The 19,017-nt window shown below is 39.8% G+C and overlaps 4 protein-coding genes across 5 annotated transcripts; 3 read left to right on the top strand and 1 right to left on the bottom strand.

Annotated features, from left to right (window-relative positions):
- Positions 1-49: 49 nt before the first annotated feature.
- LOC6638403 (putative uncharacterized protein DDB_G0277255) lies at positions 50-5,635 on the top strand (the record flags this gene model as incomplete). Its single annotated transcript, XM_002061324.4, has 3 exons — positions 50-2,787; positions 2,844-4,801; positions 4,876-5,635. Coding segments are annotated over 3 exons (4,875 nt in total), but the record flags the coding sequence as incomplete, so codon positions are not given.
- Positions 5,636-6,195: 560 nt separating this feature from the next.
- On the top strand, positions 6,196-6,785 carry LOC6638190. Its single transcript, XM_002061323.4, has one exon. The coding sequence runs from the start codon at positions 6,281-6,283 to the stop codon at positions 6,713-6,715; it is 435 nt and encodes a 144-aa protein (XP_002061359.2). The 5' UTR covers positions 6,196-6,280; the 3' UTR covers positions 6,716-6,785.
- Positions 6,786-11,924: 5,139 nt separating this feature from the next.
- LOC6638189 (zinc finger protein GLIS2 homolog) lies at positions 11,925-13,339 on the top strand. The gene is made up of 2 exons (XM_002061322.4): positions 11,925-12,705; positions 12,770-13,339. The coding sequence occupies exons 1-2, from the start codon at positions 11,992-11,994 to the stop codon at positions 13,160-13,162; spliced, it is 1,107 nt and encodes a 368-aa protein (XP_002061358.1). The 5' UTR covers positions 11,925-11,991; the 3' UTR covers positions 13,163-13,339.
- Positions 13,340-14,889: 1,550 nt separating this feature from the next.
- LOC6638188 lies at positions 14,890-18,280 on the bottom strand. 2 transcript variants are annotated; one of them, XM_002061321.4, is made up of 6 exons: positions 18,186-18,280; positions 17,875-18,120; positions 17,637-17,794; positions 16,063-17,563; positions 15,859-15,998; positions 14,890-15,560 (listed from the first exon to the last, which is right to left on the bottom strand). In XM_002061321.4, exons 2-6 carry the CDS (start codon positions 17,940-17,942, stop codon positions 15,385-15,387), a joined length of 2,043 nt encoding a protein of 680 aa, XP_002061357.1. In that variant the 5' UTR covers positions 17,943-18,120; positions 18,186-18,280; the 3' UTR covers positions 14,890-15,384. The 2 variants fall into 2 exon arrangements, with proteins under 2 accessions (XP_002061357.1, XP_046865460.1); XM_047009504.1 differs by having other exon boundaries at positions 17,875-18,131.
- Positions 18,281-19,017: the final 737 nt, after the last annotated feature.

Below are 19,017 nucleotides of genomic sequence, written 5' to 3' on the forward strand. Positions count from 1 at the left end.
GTCTCTTGTGTGTTTTTGTGTGCCTTTGCCCCAAAAATAATATCGTTCAGTATACGTTTTTGAGGAGGCAATTTTGAAGGAAGCTAGTGTATTCCATTCAAATCGTAAACCATCTATCCCCCCCATCCTCATCTCATCTTCTCGAGAGCGCTCAGCCAAAAGAGAGAGTGAGGAGACGGAGACAGTGAGAGACATTTTTCAGTCCCCCGAGATATATAGAAAAATTATCACCATTCCTCTATCAACGTACAACCCGGCTCCCCTTTTACATTCTTACGACGACAGTCCGCCGCAACGTTGGGATCATCGTCAGACCAACGGGCATCCGGGAGGCGTCATCATAGATCAGTTCCGTAGGGGCGCCAAGCAAGCGATCACCATTGAGGGAGGCACCAGTACCGGTGATACGACGAGCATTGGCGGCGGCGGCGCTAGCGATTTACGACTGCTAATAACGGCCAATCCAAGCGAGATCGAGCGCCAATACGATCAGCTCGCGTCGCATCGAGGCGGTGGCGGAGTCGGAGGCGGCGGCGGTGGCGGCCAAACCCCACCGACACCTACGGTCGTCGGGAAGACCCTATTGAATACCAGTCCAAATCTTCTACCGATAACCACAGCCACCGATACGTTCAATAACCTCAAGAATTTGGTGAAAATCGACAAGGGCTCAACACCCGCATCGAATCAAGGCGGCAACGGCGGCAGCGGTAATTATCGCAAAAATTCAAATAGCTCCAATAGCTATAAATCATCTGGATCGGGTGGATCACCAGCCATTGGAGGTGTTGGTAATCATAGCAGCGGCGGCAGCAATAATAGCTTAGGTCGTTCATCTGGTGGCCCCCAAAATTCTGGCGGACACTTTTCCACTGGCTATAGCAAGAACTCCGCCAAAATTCGTCAACACGATAGTGAGGTGAGCCCAAGACCTCGACGATCTTACCAGGGTGACTCGTCGTCGTCGCGTTACTATAACAAAAATAGTGACTTATTGGGTACAGGAGGTGCAGGCGGCAGCAGCAGCTCGGAAATTGGTGGTAGATATACTACAAGCAATAGCAATTCCAATTCCATTGACGGTCATCACCGTGGTAGTCGAAGCAACTATCACTCAAATACCGATGGCGGCAGCAACTATAATCGTTCAATAAACTCGAACTTTGTTGGAGGAGGAGGAGGAGGTAGTGGCGGTGGAGGAGGAGGAGCTGGTGGCAATTATCACCGCTCCAATCGTAGCTACGAGAACGGTAACGGCAATGGAAACAACGGACAACAGCCACGTTACGGCAACGGCAACAGCAACTATAATCACAACAACAACAACAACGGAGGAGCTTCCTCATCCAGTAAATCATCTTATGGACGTGATGGCGGTGGTTTAGGTGGTAGCTATACGCACAACTATCGCGACAGCTACGAGGATTCACCCACACATCATTCACGCTATCAAAACAATAGTCTCGAGCGTAACGGAGGAGGTGGATCCGCAGGAGGTGCGGGATTGGGCGCTGGAGGAGGATCTCGTTCGGGCTATCGTGCCGGTGATTCGTCGGAACGCAATTACAGCACACGTAACGGCAATGTCCAACAAGGAACAACAACATCATCATCATCATCGACGACGACGACAGTGACCTCAAATCACACCGGGTCACTAAGCAACTCCAACAATTCGGGATCTTCAAGTGGTGGTGGTCAGCAACAGCAGTCAGGATCATCATCGATTAGCCAACAACAGCAGCAGATATCTTCTAATGCTTCTTCTTCATCGGCTGTTCCCAAGTCAGCCACTCCACCACCGGTGACTGGACGCTGGATACCACCATCGTTGCGCCCGCAGCATGGTTTAACGCAAAGCGAAAAGAATGATGCCGTCTTTCGTCGTGTTAGGGGCATATTAAATAAGTTAACCCCAGAAAAATTCCAAGAGCTAAGCGATGAGCTGTTAAAGCTCGATCTCAATTCGATTGTCATACTGAACGGTGTCATTCTGCTGATTTTCGACAAGGCATTGGATGAGCCCAAGTATTCGTCTATGTATGCACAGCTGTGCAAGCGTCTTTCCGAGGAAGCGCCATCATTCGAAAAGGAACCAAACAATTCTTGCACATTTTTGCGTCTATTGATCGCCGTTTGTCGCGACAAGTTTAACAATCGTTTGAAACGCGACGAGAACGACAATCGTCCGCCGCCCGAGAATGAGGCCGACGAAGAGGAGCGCCGCCATTTGGCCAAGCAACGGATGCTCGGCAATGTCAAGTTCATTGGGGAGCTCAACAAGCTCGATATGCTGTCGAAGACCGTGTTGCATCAGTGCATCATGGAGCTATTGGACAAGAAGAAGAAACGTACGGCCGGTGCGCAGGAGATGTGCGAGGACATGGAATGCCTGGCTCAATTGCTCAAGACTTGCGGCAAGAATCTGGATTCAGAACAGGGCAAAGAGCTGATGAACCAGTACTTTGAGACGCTTGAGCGTCGTTCAAAGTCAACTGAATATCCACCGCGTATACGGTTCATGCTAAAGGATGTTATCGAGCTCCGCTTGAATCATTGGATACCACGCAAAGTGGGCACCACTGAAGGACCAGTGCCCATTAAGCAAATACGCTCCGATGATGATTCGATCATAAGGACACCGTTTGCCAATCGTAATCGGGATATGAGAAATAACGATCGTGACTCCGATAGCTGGATGAATCGATTCCATTTGAATCTACAGCCAGGCTACAATGATATGTTCAGTGGTCTGAGTGTTACCGGAGCTTCACCTATTGTCTCACCGTAAGCATATAATAATTCCTCCAACTCCCATAACTAACTGTTTGCCTTACTTTCAGATTTGCCACCAGCTCGAATCGGGATCGGGACAATCGCTCGTACAACAATCGCAATGATCGTCAACGTGATCAAGGCAATGGCAATGGCGGAGGCAATTATAATAATCGCTACAACAAGCACAATCAGAATGGAGATGGAGGACGAGGTAATGGTAATAATGGAGGAAGTGGAGGAGGCGGCGGCTCTTCATCAAATCAAAGAGATCGCGATGATTCGCGTCGCAATAACGATCGCGATCGCAACGATGGGCAATATGGTGGTAATCAGCTGCTGGGCAGTAAGGAGTTAGCACCGCGATTCAAGCGCAATTTGATCACCACAAATCAGGATGCAGTGGAGAATTTGCAAATGCGCCCGGCGGCCAACTCCTTGCTCTTCCGAGCGGCATCGCAAAATCAAAAATTCCCAGCAAACTTGCCTATATCGACACCACCAAATGGTGGCGGCAGCAACAGCAACAACAACAACTCGAGCAGCAATGCAAATAACAAGGATCAAGGCGGTAACAGCTCGGGATTGTCCAATTCACATTATCCAATGTTGGGCACTCCCACATCTCATCTCATAAATCCCATACGGCCATCATCAACACCATCGGCCGAATATGCTGACAACAAGACTGTGCAATCAGCTCATCTGGAGAAGAGTGGCCTTAAAGCCACCTCATCCTCGCCGAATTTCGGTGAGAAGCTGAATGAGCCCACCACTCTGGATGCCAAAAAGGCTGCATCAACTAGTGGCGAGGGCAAAGATAGCAAGAGTGGCTCTGTGGAGCGACCCTCTACACCAGTTGGTGGTTCCACTGGCAAGCAACAGCAGCAACAGAAAAAGGAGAAAGGTCCCACTAAGGAAGAGTTGTCTAAGAGGGCTACAACTTACTTCAAAGACAAGTTTTACTATGAGGAAGATGATGATGAGCAGGAGGATGAGATTGTTGAGACGGTTGCAAAACCAGTTGTAGAAGTTCCAGCAAGCACCAAAGATGATGGTGAAAACGGAGAAGTTGGAGAAGCAAAAGAAGATGACGCTATTGTTGTTGTTGCAGCTGAAACAAATGAGAATAACGAGGAGGAGGTGATCTTGCCTCCATTAGATAGTTTCAGCAAACTTATCAATGGTTTCATTGAACTGAAACTTCCAGAGAAATCACTGAAGGATATCTGCATCAATTTGCTAATGGAAGTGTTGGACCGTGTGAACGATGTCTACCTGGAACGCGTCGTGCGTTTCTTGCAGACATTGCGCAAACAGTCCAACATTAAACCCAATATCCTTGTCGAAGTCTTCAAGCAGCTGGTGAACAAAATGAACGAACGGGAGGCTCTTAATCCGCGCATAACCGCTTTGGTGGCCAATGTCTTGGCTCGGGCCACCGTATGCGAGCCGCCGCTTCTGAAGCTAAGCGATGTGGCCGCCTACACGGATAATGGTCAGCACTATCCGCTTTTCCTGCTTGTGCTACAACATCTGCACAAATCCATCGGGCGTGATGCTCTCGAGGAGAAGTTCCGGGCCAGTAAGGTAGAACTGATGAATAGTTTGCCCGAAGCGGATCGCAATAAGGAACGTTTGGCTGAAATACTTGAAGATCGTCAGCTGACATTCCTCTACCCACTTCTGAAGGTTCAATCTGAGATGATGAAGCAACTTCAGTCCGATCCTAATCCAAATAATTTCTACAAATGGATTAAGGCCAATGTGGATAATAAATACTACAAAGATCCCAACTTCATTCAGTCTCTGATGACCGTGGTAGTTAAATATGTGACCAAAGAGACTACCTTGGCTCCCCATCTAGATCCCAAGGAGAATCCCGAGAAAGCAGTTACCCAAAAAGAGCAGGCACTATTGGAGACATACAGCCAAATGCTTCAGACCTTCCTGGGACAGAATGAATTGCAATTGATAGCACTTTATGCCCTTCAATCGTTCTGCTATACCGAGAACTTCCCCAAAGGTAAGTGACTACCAGCGTAATGAATTCAAACGATCCACTAATTCTTATCTACCTATCTCTTTTAATTTTCTTAGGTATGCTCTGCCGTTGGTTCAAATATCTATATGATTCTGAAATTATTGAGGAGGAGGCTTTCGTCTTTTGGAAGGAGGAGATATCCGACAAGTATCCAGGCAAGGGATCTGCTTTATTCCAAGTTAATGCCTGGTTAACCTGGCTCCAAGAAGCAGAATCCGAGGACGATGATGATTAAATAAGCACCAACAACAAAATATACAACAACAACACCACCCCTTCCCCTCCCTAGCGAGCATAACCACACACACTATATAATGTGTATCCACCACCCCCATCCCCTCTATATTTATTCACAAAAAAGAAAACTAACAAAAACAAAACAAACAAAAAAATTATAATGATTCTAATAACACACCAATCAGATAAAGATGAAAATTTTGAAATCGCGATTGCAAGTCTTAGTCAAATTATACAGTAGATAAAACTCAACAACCAACTATATACACACACATACATACACAACTCTCTATACACGCAGGAAATTGAATCAAAATTCTTTGATATATATATATATTAATATGTGTGAATTATATTCAAAAACAAAAAACAAATTCAAGCCACTTTAACTAAACAATTTAATTCAAAGTAATATTAAATAATAAAAAAAAAGGAACCAGAAAAACTAAACCAAAATCGAAGAGAAAAAGTAAATGCAATAGACTCGAAACGTAACGAAACATTATTATTCTTATTAATATTAGTAAATTACCAATTGACATTACTCAACAACATAAATACATACATTTAATTAGTAAATTGATCTCCTTTTTTTCACTTTTACCCCTTGCCACCCCCAAAAGAAACACTAAAGCAGGAACTGATTTTTAGATTCCTTTTGAATTTTTTCCTCCCTTTAATGCACATTTTCTGAATTAAGTAGTTGAAAATGGAAATGATGACGCATTGTAATTTGCGGACTAAAACTATATCGTGCATATATGTATTTTAATTCAAAACAAATTCTACAAACAAAAATATTATATATATATATATATACAAACAAATATTACAAAAAAAAAATCACTCGCCTCATTAAATAGAGCCTTAAATAAAATGAAAACAACACTGCGAACGGCGAAATGAATGCGATTTTTAAATTTTTGCAAAGCTTTGGCGGCTAACTAAAGCAACCCTAGTGAAAGAGTTATCGATTAATTGCACAGCTAAAAGGGTGCCCATTTACAAATGGTTTGGTCTCAAATTGTTCCAAAGGAATGCAAAATACTCTAAAACTTTATGGAAATGAGAAATATAAAAGGCGATGACTTCTACAATTTTTACTTGGAAAAAAGCAAGTGCCTCTAGGAAAATCACCCATTATTTCGATAACTTTTTGTCGCATGTGTCAGCCCTGCCATTAATGTCAACTCATTGCAAGTTTTGTTTATACATTTTCAAATTATGGAAACTATGACCAAAATGGAATCCCTAAAAGACCAACAAGAAGGAGGTGGAGATGTATCAAAATTGGATTCTTTCTCCCCGTTCACCTCCCACACAGCCAATCTGGAAGCTGGACAAACGAACTTCACTTTGCGTGTCCTCAAAATGAATGGCAGCACTATGTTATTCTTGAATGCCAAGGATATGGAGATTTTAGATGAACTGGCCGTGGCCATGCCATCACGCAATCCCGGACAAAGTCAAGCCGTATCCTCCACCATCATTGGTGGCCATGGTCAGACAGATTCTTCGGTATTGGCCGCCAAACTAAGTAGACGCTATAATCGCCAATTTTATGTGAGTCTTAATCTAAAATTGGATCGCCTTGTCGGACCGCTGTTTGAGAAAGCCCTCATCACCTACATAAATGATCATTTGGAGAAATTCGCCTAGCCCACTATAGTCTAGAATTCAATATACACACACAACTACCTCTAAGTATGCGATTAAAATTAATACAAAATACAATCTTTATTTCTGTCACACCATAAGGGGGGTCATTGCAGCGTTTATTTTGGTTGTCGCTGGGCGACCCCACGGACAACAGCCTCTTAATGTCTCCGCCGCACTCGAACTCCATGTCGATAATCAGAAGTTGTCAAAACTGCCTGTGGCATGCGTCGGCCAAGTGAGCGGGAATAAGTTCTCCAAAGAAAATACAAGAAATAACCAATTTAATATTTATTGCCCTAAGTAAGTTTACAGACGTTGTGACTCGCCGTAATCAAAAAAAAAACGAAAAAAAAAAACAATGTGAAGGTGATAGTGTTTGAAGCTCGACGCCATGGGTAGGAAAATTACCTAGGCGCACTCCCTTTAGGTGTGATCGCATGCCCTCCACGCACGTGTGTGTAACTAATGAGTGACGACGCGTCGTTGACATTGGCTATCAATAAAAAGAATTCGCCGAAATTTCAACGACTGATAGCAATAATAATAAATTTTCGAATGCAATTCGAGCTGCAATTGCATCATAATGTGAATCATTCAAGCCTGGAGATTCGACATTGACCCCAAAATTTGTCTATATAGAAATTTAGGCATCTTTTGGTTAATATATCATAATTATTTTCCAATAAAATTCTATAATTAGATTGGTTAAAATAAAAATCTTTTGGTCTGTCTACCATTTTATATACATATCAGGCAATTGATAAGGTCGTCCCCCCTAGCGTATGTCTGGCATGTTCTGGAGGTGCCTCAAATCTTAACCAATGTACCAGATAGAGAGAGAGAGAGAGTGCAATAGCACATTGTAGTTCCCCTTGGCATACAGTCTATAGCATTTACTATATCACATATACATACCTAGTATATTGCCCCCCAAAAGAAGCATCTTGTGTGCCTGCCAATATATTCATATAAGTACTTACTTATATATGTATTCCTGATAAGAGTAAAGAGACAAGTGGAACCAGCTATGCCCGTTCGTCTGCTTCTATGTATTCTAGTTTCTTCGAAAGCTACTTATGTATAATCTAAAATATATATGAGGAGGACAGTGAAGTGGCTTGTATAAATTTTATTAACGACTTTCCGCGAGAAATGACAATTTTTTAAAAGAGATATAATTACCAATTTTTGAACTAATGCTGTCTATATGGGGGACTTATATCTAAAGTGAAGATCAAAAAAGATACATCTCTTAAGTTTATCTTGGGTCATTTAGCCAAATATTATTTGCCACGCATCGTTTTATAAAATTTTTATGAAAATCGTGGCTTTAGTTTCATTTGAGAGTTTCATTCCTTTTACTTACATATGTATCTGATTTGACATAAACTTTTTTATTAAGATATTTTGTTTCCCGCTTTCCGTGATATCTAAAATTTTGGCATAAATAAAACCAAGCAACGTATTTACATATCAGTGGCGGATCCTCGACAATCAAATTGACTAAAGTGTCCTCCCACAAGAATAATTTTTTATTTTGACACCCTAAACTTTTCTATATGCAAGACTTATTTGCCTCAATCAAATGGCTTATTCATATGTACATAGTAGAGTATAGTAGTATATTACAGACTTATATCGAATTAAAATTAATTGAAAACCCTTAACGTATACAAAAAATTTAACCTTATCTGAAGAATCTTTTTACAATTGATATCTAGTCTAAACTATATAGTTTTCAGTTCATAATTAAAATGGTGCTGAAAAAATCAAAACTTTATTGATAAATTTCTTTCAATTTACATTATAATGCAAATGATTTTCAAAAGATTGTTATCACAGTCTACTTTCTTATGGAATGAATGTAGAAATGATTATGAATGATGATTCTTTTTAAATCAGATTGACTTCTTGTAAAATTTTCAGTAATTGCCAAACGAAAGCTGTTTTAAAAAATGAAAAGGTTGGATACCCAAAATTCTCGAAAAATACTTGTTATTCTATTTGAATGAGTTGAGTACCAGAAAGTAATTGAAATATGTATCTATAATGTTGTTCCCATTTGAATAGTTTGAGAAATTTCCAACAAAAAATGTTTATTCAGATGGGCGTTTCCAAAATTAACGCTCCCAAAACATGTTTGAATTTCAACGAAATTTTTCTAGTCGTCTATTCTTTATGTGAGTGAATCTGAATTTAATGAAATATTCTCAATTTGCCAAAAAGAAATTCACTTGCCAATTGCTTAATTGTTTACTTTTTTTAGTATTGCAGAAAGATGTTTGGTTAAAGACTAAAATCAATAAAATTAATGTTCAATCATTTTGAAAAACAGCTTTGTTTCATTTGACAAAAAACAGACATAGAAATTGTCCTCAATTTTATGGACTTTTAACTTGAATTAAAGTTAATTTCCGTCTTCTTATTTCGAGCATGACTTTAAAAATTTAAATCTATTTTTAATACATATGTATTAGAAAAATGTCTGGAGATAAGCACACGCTTTCCTAAAAATCATAAGACAGATATGGGGCCCCCCTCAAAGAGAAATGCCAATTCATGTGACTTAATAATAAAAAAAACCCCCCACGTAATGGTTTCATCGTCTTTCTTAATATTTTGTATGGTCTGGAGAATGTGTTTGTGTTATTGAAACTTTTCCGTCAAAACTTCAAAGCCGCAACAAAAATATGCCTCTCATAATACCTTACAGTCTAGACGAGATATTGTCAGAGCCATATCAGAACGGGCGGCGGTAACAAAAAATAGCATAACGTTTACGAAAAAATAGAAAAAAAAAATAGAAATTATTAACAACAATGTTGTTGCACGGGTATACAAAAATAGAGTCTTTTTCCCTATGGGCTCCCACGAATGTCTGGAATGGTTTGTCGTAGTTGTTGTTGGTTTCATTCATTTTGTATAATTTGTTACTTTTATATACGAGCCATATCAGACAGTCTGGTAATGTTGTTGCTATTGTGATAAGACCTACCAAAAATATATAATATACATATATCTCGATAGAACATCGATGGAAACCCTGTGTGAAGCAATTCATGCCTAGATTGCATGGCCTAGGGAGAGAGAGAGAGTTGATGAAAGTTAGTAGTTAGTTTTTATTTGGAGTCATCACAGCTGTTGCTGGACTTTGAACGTCTGAACGTTGGTTGACAAAGCAATTAGCCATTGCTATTGGACTCTGCAGTCTGTCCATATCAATAATACTCGCAGTGGGTTCCGACAAATGTCGCGACTACAATATGATAACCACAAAGAGCCGCCAAGACTTGGACTTTCTCTCCTTCGAGTGCGGCTCTGGTTGGTTTTTTTTTTTTGTTTTTGGATGATAAACCCCGACTTGAATGGAGCAGCAGCGGCAGCGCCAGCACACGCCCTCAATCTCAATCTTGGTATTTTCATTTCGGTTTCGTTCCCATTATGGGGGGCTTATCTATACAACCGATCGAAAGAACGACCAGCCGGCTGGCTGACTGGCTGCCTGGCTCCCGCTTTCATCGGGCACTCTGCACCTTTTGCCAGCCATTCAGACCCCGGTCGTCTGTTATCAGTGGTTTTCGAATATTATTATATATATACACAATATATTAAAGTATCATCTTGAAATGCCAAAAAGCAGTTTTAACTGGATTCTAGTTGAAATTGTTGTATTTTCAAATGTTTTTCGAGAATTGTTGTTATAGGTTATATATATATAGACTTATTAAATTTTGGCGTACACACGTTTCTTTCAAAAGATTGGCGAATATTCTATGAAATCACCAGTAGTATCAGCTTTTTTTCATGGACTTGGGAAATGTCCAAGAGAGGACGAGAGAGTGAGAGGAGGAGCCTAGCTGAGCCTGAGCTTATCAAATGGAAACCACTCGCGCCATACAAAGTTCATCAGAAAATCTGGATTTTTGTTTTGTTCCGCCACCCAGCAAAAATCAAATTTCGACCATTTCAAATGAGATATTCCAATTATAATTCCCCCAAGTCATTTATTTATTCATTTAATAATGATGTTATGTGATCACACGCATGTGTCAAGCATTTAATTGTTGAGGTTGGAGTCCTTCATTAACGAAAACAAAACACAAATCAAGGCCGCAGACAGATGATCTGAAAATAAAAAAAGAAATGGGACGCGACTGTACTTCTAACAAACTAAGAAAGATCAAACGCAACTGTACTTTAAGGTTAAGTTGTACCCTTTAAATATAAAAAATTCTACGTAGTTTACAATGTATATATATGTATATAAATGTGTATAGTTCTATCTATTTATAAATTGTGATTGCCTTAGCTAAAGTATTTTGCGCACTTTGGAACCCAATAGGGAGCCAAGTGATTACACCTGGTTATAGTGATTTCGCGATTGTCCGATTGTCATTTGATGCATTTTTTATATAACTTTGAAGACCCCACTTGGAGTCGAGTAAAGAAGCGTAAATTATGGCCTTTGGAGTAAGGTGATTCACTTACTATCGGACGTGGGCCAGACAGTCTCTCTGATAAGGAAGGAAAAAAAAAATGAGATAGCACCCAGCAAAGTATAGCGCATTGGGCCTTAAGACATTCATTGAGCGTCATAGTTTGGTATGGCACAGAGTATACGTCGAGTATACACACACACGTAACACGGGACTGTGATACCTGAGCTAACACAGCGTACCCATTGGCCAGGTGACGGCGGGTGGTTGGGTGGTAGACGGTACGAAGTACACGGTTAGAGGAGACGAAAGCGTTTGGCGATAACGATGTGCCCCCCCAAGAACTGCGGTCTGATCATTGGCCACACACATGTACACACAATATACCCCAGACCCGACGTTGGTTTTCCACTTGCTGATAGCAGAGCAATCAGTTAACTCCCCTTCCCCTTGGACCCCCCCACCCGGCTCTTGAGGTTCCCCTTGACCCCGTCGGTATATGTATTTTGCCGCCTCCACCATCTATCCAGCAATGTTTCACTCACGTAGTGTGTGCTTTTGTCCCAGTTCCAGTTTCTCCACGCACCTGCCCTGCCCTGACTGGCAGTGTTTTGGTTCCGATTTCGGTTGCCTACCCTCCCTGCCTGCCACACTCTGCCCCTGCTGCCTGTCTGCAGCCTTCGAGCTGATAAGGAGTCGGTCTCTTATCGCGAATCAAGTTTCAAATATTACACGAATGTCTGCAGGCAAACAGCTCATTCGTTTAGCAAACGCACCGCAGTGAACACACTACGACTTCTTCAAGTCTCCCTCCCACACACACACAATCTCTCTTTAAACATGGATATTGTAGTACAAAAGTCAATGTCAATCTTCAACAGCTACGAGCCACCGGTGGGCTACTACACACCATATAATACACCGCCATATATAACACCCTATACGGAAAGCAGCTGGCTAACGGAGCAGCAACAGCAGCAGCAGCAACAACACCAGCAGATGCAGCACATTAGATTTCCCACACCACCAATAACACCGCCACGTCCGGTTCTCTTCGATGGTAACTCACCCACAGCGAATCTACGCACACAATCGGTCATTATGAAGGTGCAGAGTCCCAGCATAAGCATCAGTCCGGAGGAGGATAGCAATAGCAATAGCAGCAGCAGTGAATGCAGTGATTTCATATGCAATTGGCTGGAATGTGGACGAATCTTTGAGACACTTGAGGCGCTGGCTCAACATGTCACCCAGAGGCATGCCATAGCCTCGCTCAGTGATGGTCTCTACTATTGCCGCTGGCAAGGTTGCCAGCGTAGCGAACGGGGATTCAATGCCCGCTACAAGATGCTAGTACACACTCGTACCCATACCAAGGAGAAGCCACATCGGTGTCATCTATGTGAGAAATCATTCTCACGGGCGGAAAACCTCAAAATTCACATAAGATCGCATTCGGGTGAAAAGCCCTATAAATGCAATTTTGAGGGCTGCCAAAAGGCCTACTCCAATTCATCTGATCGCTTCAAACACACTCGCACCCACTCCATGGAGGTAAGAACGAATCATTCTCCCCTACAAAATTGTCGATCCTAATTGTCGTTTTTTTCTATTTTAGAAACCTTATATGTGCAAAGTAATTGGCTGCCAAAAACGTTATACAGATCCCTCATCATTGCGCAAACATGTGAAGACATTTAAGCATAGTATTCAATTGATTGCCAGTCAACCCTTGTCTTTGCCCAATCATCAGGCCATAGTCACCTCTCCGTCACCACTGGAGGCTAGCGAAGCCACCTACACCTGCCTCTTGCCCCCAGCACTGAGCGTTGAATCCTCATCATCATCGTACATGGATGCCACACAATCTAGTCCCGATGTGCCCAGCGATTATTCGTTAAAACATAAACCAACTACGGAATTCACATCCAGCTATTATCTACAAAGTGAGGACTACTATATGCATATGGATGGGGAAACGCCATTGGATCTAAGCATGCACAGAAGTTGAAATTAGAGAGATGCAATCCATCTTCTCTACTCTCTCTCTCTATCTCCCAGCCAACCTGCTCTTTATGCATTTCTCTAGTCATCAGTTCTTGTCATTACTGTTAGATTATCTATATATATACAACTATTATAAATTATAAAACAAATCTACTACTGATTAAACACTTTATAACAATTACATCCTGAATTTATGGCCTGGAATAGACAAAAAGACTAGAGTCTAGACAAGTCTTGGTATGAGATAAGGTGAATGTGACAACAAAATCACAAAGCAGCAATCATTCTACATAGACTAAGTTATTTCTTAATAATATTTCTGGGTTTCATAAATGTTTTTAAATAGTAGCAACAATTTTGGGCCTGAGGTGATATTCTTAAATGTTTTTAACCCTCTAAGACTTCAAAGTGCCTCGATTCCTTTAAAAGTCATTAATATTGAACATTTTTTAAATCATTTGGTCAATTAATTTAGGTTAAAAAGTTTCAAAATGTTCAAAAAACTATTAGTTTTCATTAATTGTTAAATTTTATGACAGACAGATTAAAAACTCACGAGGCTTATGGGGTTAATTAGTTTTTATATTAAGGCCTACAATTACAGTAAAAATTAAGTTAATACACTTTAAAGTCTAGGGCTCTAACTTGTGAAATTTAACAACTTCTTTTCATTCAGCAATATTTTTTAAAAATAATACGTAAATATCAGAAGACAAAGTAATGAAATATAACCCAGTAATGAAGTAATGAGGAATCTTTTACAAAACAAAATAAGTATGGGTCGAAAGTCCTAATAGCTAAAAATCTTTTGTATAATAATAGTAAACATAAAATTTGTCCTTAATAATAACAATACATAGTGGAAACTTTTTTATTATTTCTTCAAATTTTTTAAATCGAAGAGTTTATACAGGGACTGCAAATTATAATTTTATCAATTCTCTTCCATCATTAAAGATACCAACACATAATATTACTAAAGTTTATAATTATTAAAAGATTTCTCATTCTCAATTTTGATAGATTATGTAAAGAACCTGCGATTTTGCCTACAATTTTAGAGAATTTTCATAATTTTCTTCACACTTAAAAATTAATTAAAGCTATTAGACCTAAAAATTAAATACCAAAACATTATCTAAATCGCCAGGGAACATTTATTAGATTAAAGAAAAAGATTTTTGATTCTGGAAAAGTGTTTTTTTTTTACAAAATGATTTTTAAATGGACAACTAATTGATCCATTGTTATAAATTATTAAATTCAGCAGGAAACAAATTATTGGGGTTTCGGAAAACCATTTATGTAGGTATGTATACATATAAAAAAAACAGAAGTTTCATAAAAAAAAGTAATATAAGGACACAATTATTATTTTTTTCACTTAAACTTTAACAGTTTTAAAGAACAACTCCAAACCAAGTTTTGCAAATTAAATATTTACCCTTAACTTATTTCACTTTATGAGAAATTTTACGGAAATATATTTTTAATTTTTTAAAAAGATTTACTTAAATAATAGCATTTTTTTTTTGCAGTGTAGCTGAGCAGTGTTTGGTAACAGAGTTTATTAACGGAAAGAATTTGAATTTTTAAAATCTTTATTTTTAAATGCGCATCTAGACGTTTGTTTTTCTTCTTTTTTTTTGTTTAACTATTAATTGATATTTATTATTGCATCCTTTTTTTTTGGGATCTTTTATAGGAATGTTAAGTCATTTAGATTACCACTCGGTTTTGTTTTGGTTTTAATCATTTGTCATACAAACAACAAGAAGAGAAAATAATAATAAATAGCAAAACTATTTCACAATTTCAATTGTATTATTAGATAAAAATTATAATTATAATAAATACACTTTGAAAGCTTTTTTGCATTATACGATAGGTAAAATCAAATCAAATAATAAAACATAGTACTTTGTTTTCTTCAGTTACCTTTCTTAAATGTCTACGTTTATAGAAGTTACACAACGTATATATATATATTTATATACATATATATATATAAAGGGGAGAAACAATAACGATGCTAATATTTGTTTTTGTTTTGTTATTTCTTATTTGATTCTTGCTGAGCCCATTATCGTTTCTATTCTAACTCTATTGTACACATACACCGGATATTGATTGGGCGTAAATTAGTTGTCCCAGTCCACAACATACCACTTATTAAATTGCTTTACAAAAACAACAGAAAATAAAAGTCGAGCATTCGCTAGCCGATTATGCTCTAAAGAATCTAACAACTCGTACAATATATTGTCTGCAAATGGGGCACTCGTTCAAAACTTTGCCACAACTGGTGCATGTAGCCATATGACCGCACTCCAGGAATACACACTCAATGGGGGCATCCATGCAGATTTTGCAAAGCTCATCCGTAGGCAGTTTCTCCACAGCTGCAAGAAAATAAATAAATAAGATATCAATGTCTTGAAATTGCAAACCATAATCTAATCTTATCTAAACAATCTAAGGGTGCAGCTCAAGTTAAAGCAAACAAATTCCTTCCAATTCGATTCATTGAAATATGACGACATATAAAACATTTTTGCAAGCTAAAATATTTTTTTTTGGAAATTTTCATTTGCAGCAGCTTTTGCTTTGATAGTAATATGATCCTTGGTTTTATTATAGATGACTTGCTTGGTGGTTTGTTTATGACTCAACATTAACTCAACTAAGATTGATGCTTACCTGGAGTCGAACGCATAGTCTTCCAGAGTCTGACGACACGATCCAGCAGCTCTTGTTTCTCACAGCAACCTTTATAGTCAACACGATGCAACATCAGGACCTCCTTCAATTGTTTCACCGTTAAGTTCTCCAAGTCTTTTCTGTAGGGCAAATGATGATGGGAGATATTAATGATCATCTCATTTAAAATTTTGGGTAACTTACAAATCTTCAAAATCTTCCAGATTGACAAACCGCTGATCAATGCAGGCCGCCGGCTCAAAATCTGAGGGCGCCGCATACACATGTATGCCCTCATCATCGTCCCAATGGGTATCGTGATCATCTTGTGTGGGTGAGAACTCTATCGTTGGGGTAATGGGCATGCCAGAGGATCTACCGCCAGCGGCCATTTCACCACTCGAGGGAGAGACAGCATGACTACCCGATTCAGAGCCATCCACCGATTTGGTACGCTGTTCAAGGTACGTGAGGAATTCTTGTAATTCCTGCTTAATGTCCTCCTCGGACATTTGGGAATTCTCCAGATGACGACGCATACGTTCGACATGTCGGCGTATGTTGGTTTTATTTTTCCCACAACGTTGGCATGACTGACGATGGGTGTGGCCGCCACTCGGCTCGGGTTGTTCACTAAGTGTGGACAGTCCCAAACTGAGGGCCGGGGCGCCACTGACAGCCACGGGGGATTCATCATCACTGGAATGATGTCGACGATTTAAATACCCATCTGAGCGCCGTCGTGTTACCTTCTTGGAACGTTGCGGTGCCATTGGCGGATTCACAGTTCGCTGTTCTATATTCAGACTGGGCGTGGATTCGCCCTCTTCAGTACCCCGCTGACGCATGGTCACCTCAAGAATCTCCTCGGTGGCACTGGGTGTTGGCGTCTCTTGGGGTATGGATTGTTCCACCACTTGCCATTGATCCAAATGTGAGCTATTTGTGTCTGTGGCAGCCTTACTCTCATCGGATATGCCGCCAATTGCTCCAAGTTCCTCAAAACTGGACTGTGAAGACATGTCAGCTCCGCAGGCATCCACTTTGGAGCTTGTTGATCCCTGCTTGGAGTAGCCAGGACTCGGATCTGGTACCAGACCATTTGAACTCGATTGCGTTGCTGGCGGCGTTGGCTTGGGATCGGTTTTTAGTGAACTGAATGTGGCTATAATTTCATCATCCGAGCATTCACAATCATCTTCTTCAGGTTGGCTTGCATTGGATACCGCTCTTGCTGCTGGCTCTGCTGCTTCCTGAGTGGATGTGGCTGTAGTATTACTATTACTACTTTGGCTGCTGCTCCCATTGGCACTGACATGAACAGAGACTGGCTGCTGCTGGTGCTGCTGTTGTGGTTGCTGTTGTTGGGCCCATCTTTGGGAATCATTCACCGAACTGGCATACGTTGGAATCTCCCGTGTGGACACACGGGGCTGTTCGAATATATGTGATGGCTGGCCACCGGGGCCTCCTGGTCCAGGATTCTCTGGAGGCTTTGCATTTGACTTGGCATCGAATGAAGCAAGCGATTCGCTTATGTTGTCACTTAGATTAGTAAAGAAATTTTGGCACGATTGTTTCAGGCTGTCAATGGGATTATGTTGTCCACGACCAGGACTCTGGGGATTATTTGCCGATGCGGCACCGCCACTCCTATCCACTTGAGCCACATGCGCCAGAACCAGGCCCACCAGTTCCTCTTTTTCTGCAACGTCATAATATAACTCTATCAGCATAGAATCGACTAGAATGATGACTATAATGTGTTGATGACTCACCCAAACAGCCTTCAGTGGAAATGTGCTTAGATTGCAAATAAAATATTAGATCCTTGGGTTTCAGCTTCAATAGGTCTGTACGTAGGAGTGGCCTTTGGGCAAATATTGCACATCGCTGACATCGTCTGGCTGCTATACAGTTACCACAATAATAGCGTCTACAAACAACGACAGAAAAATGATTAATACAAAGTGCGAAGAATCTAAAAATTCATGGAATTCCCTTAAAATTACTTACCTACAATCGAAGCAAGCACGCTTGCGACGAAATACTGTGAATTCCACGCCACAGCTCTCGCAGGGCATCCTGTCGTTTAATTTATCGTCGTCCTTCCGATTTCCGCCCACCTACACCACCAACAATAATAATAGCAGCAGCAACAACAACAACTACACTTAACTTTAAGCTGCGCCAGTTGTTGGCATTGCGTTTACTTTTCAATGTCAACGTCAAATTCAGTTGGATTTCATTTATCAGCGTCGGCTACAAAAGATCTAGAAGCATGTTATCCAAATAACAAATAATGCTGACCCATTCTGGGTGCTTACCAATTACTTGGAGATAGGAGAACCAAAGCAATTTAGTTTTAGAAAATTATCAGCAAAACTTAATGTATTATGGCCCAGAGTTTAGAGATGGGAAAACAGACTTATTGATAATATCGATAGTTTTTGTGTGTTTGATGACAATCGATAGCTTTTTTCATCTACACTAGTCGGCAAAACTGTTTTATACTGAATGCATATAACGGTAAATAATTGGACAATTGGACAAAATATCAGCTATTTTGAAACTGTAGGACTTTATCATTCAGTATTGCTGAGCTTAATGTTAAATTAAAGCTGGAATTTGTGAATAGTTTATTAATTTGTTACATATCAATGAATGAAGGCATAAGTAAAGGGAATTTATAAGTTGGGTTGAGCTTCCATAGTGAGTAATATTACTCCTTTAAAATTCGATAAAAATTATGTTAAAAAGGAGCTTTAAAATAAAACTTTTCAAATAGAATTAGAATTCAGCATAATATCTTATTATTGGTATTATTAGTAAATAAACCTTTTAATGGTTTTAAAAACGGAAGATTTCGACAAAATACTTATATTAGCCAGTGTAGGTTTTTCTCCCATCTCTAACCCCCTTGCTTGAATAAAAAATTGTTTGAAATTTATTTTGCTTACATCAAACATTCGATTTAGCAGGCTTATTATTCTCATTTTTGTATTTTTTATAATAAACAAAAACGTGTTTTTTTTTTGTTATTATGGATAATGGAAGATTAAAAAGAATTCAATATTATAAAAAAAGAAGAGAAATAACATATTTCAATCAAGTTATTTGAAAAGAAATTTCAAATATATTTTGTAATATTTGTAGGTT

This window comes from Drosophila willistoni, assembly GCF_018902025.1.
Source record: "Drosophila willistoni isolate 14030-0811.24 chromosome 2L unlocalized genomic scaffold, UCI_dwil_1.1 Seg139, whole genome shotgun sequence".
Classification (NCBI taxonomy): Eukaryota; Metazoa; Arthropoda; class Insecta; order Diptera; family Drosophilidae; genus Drosophila; species Drosophila willistoni.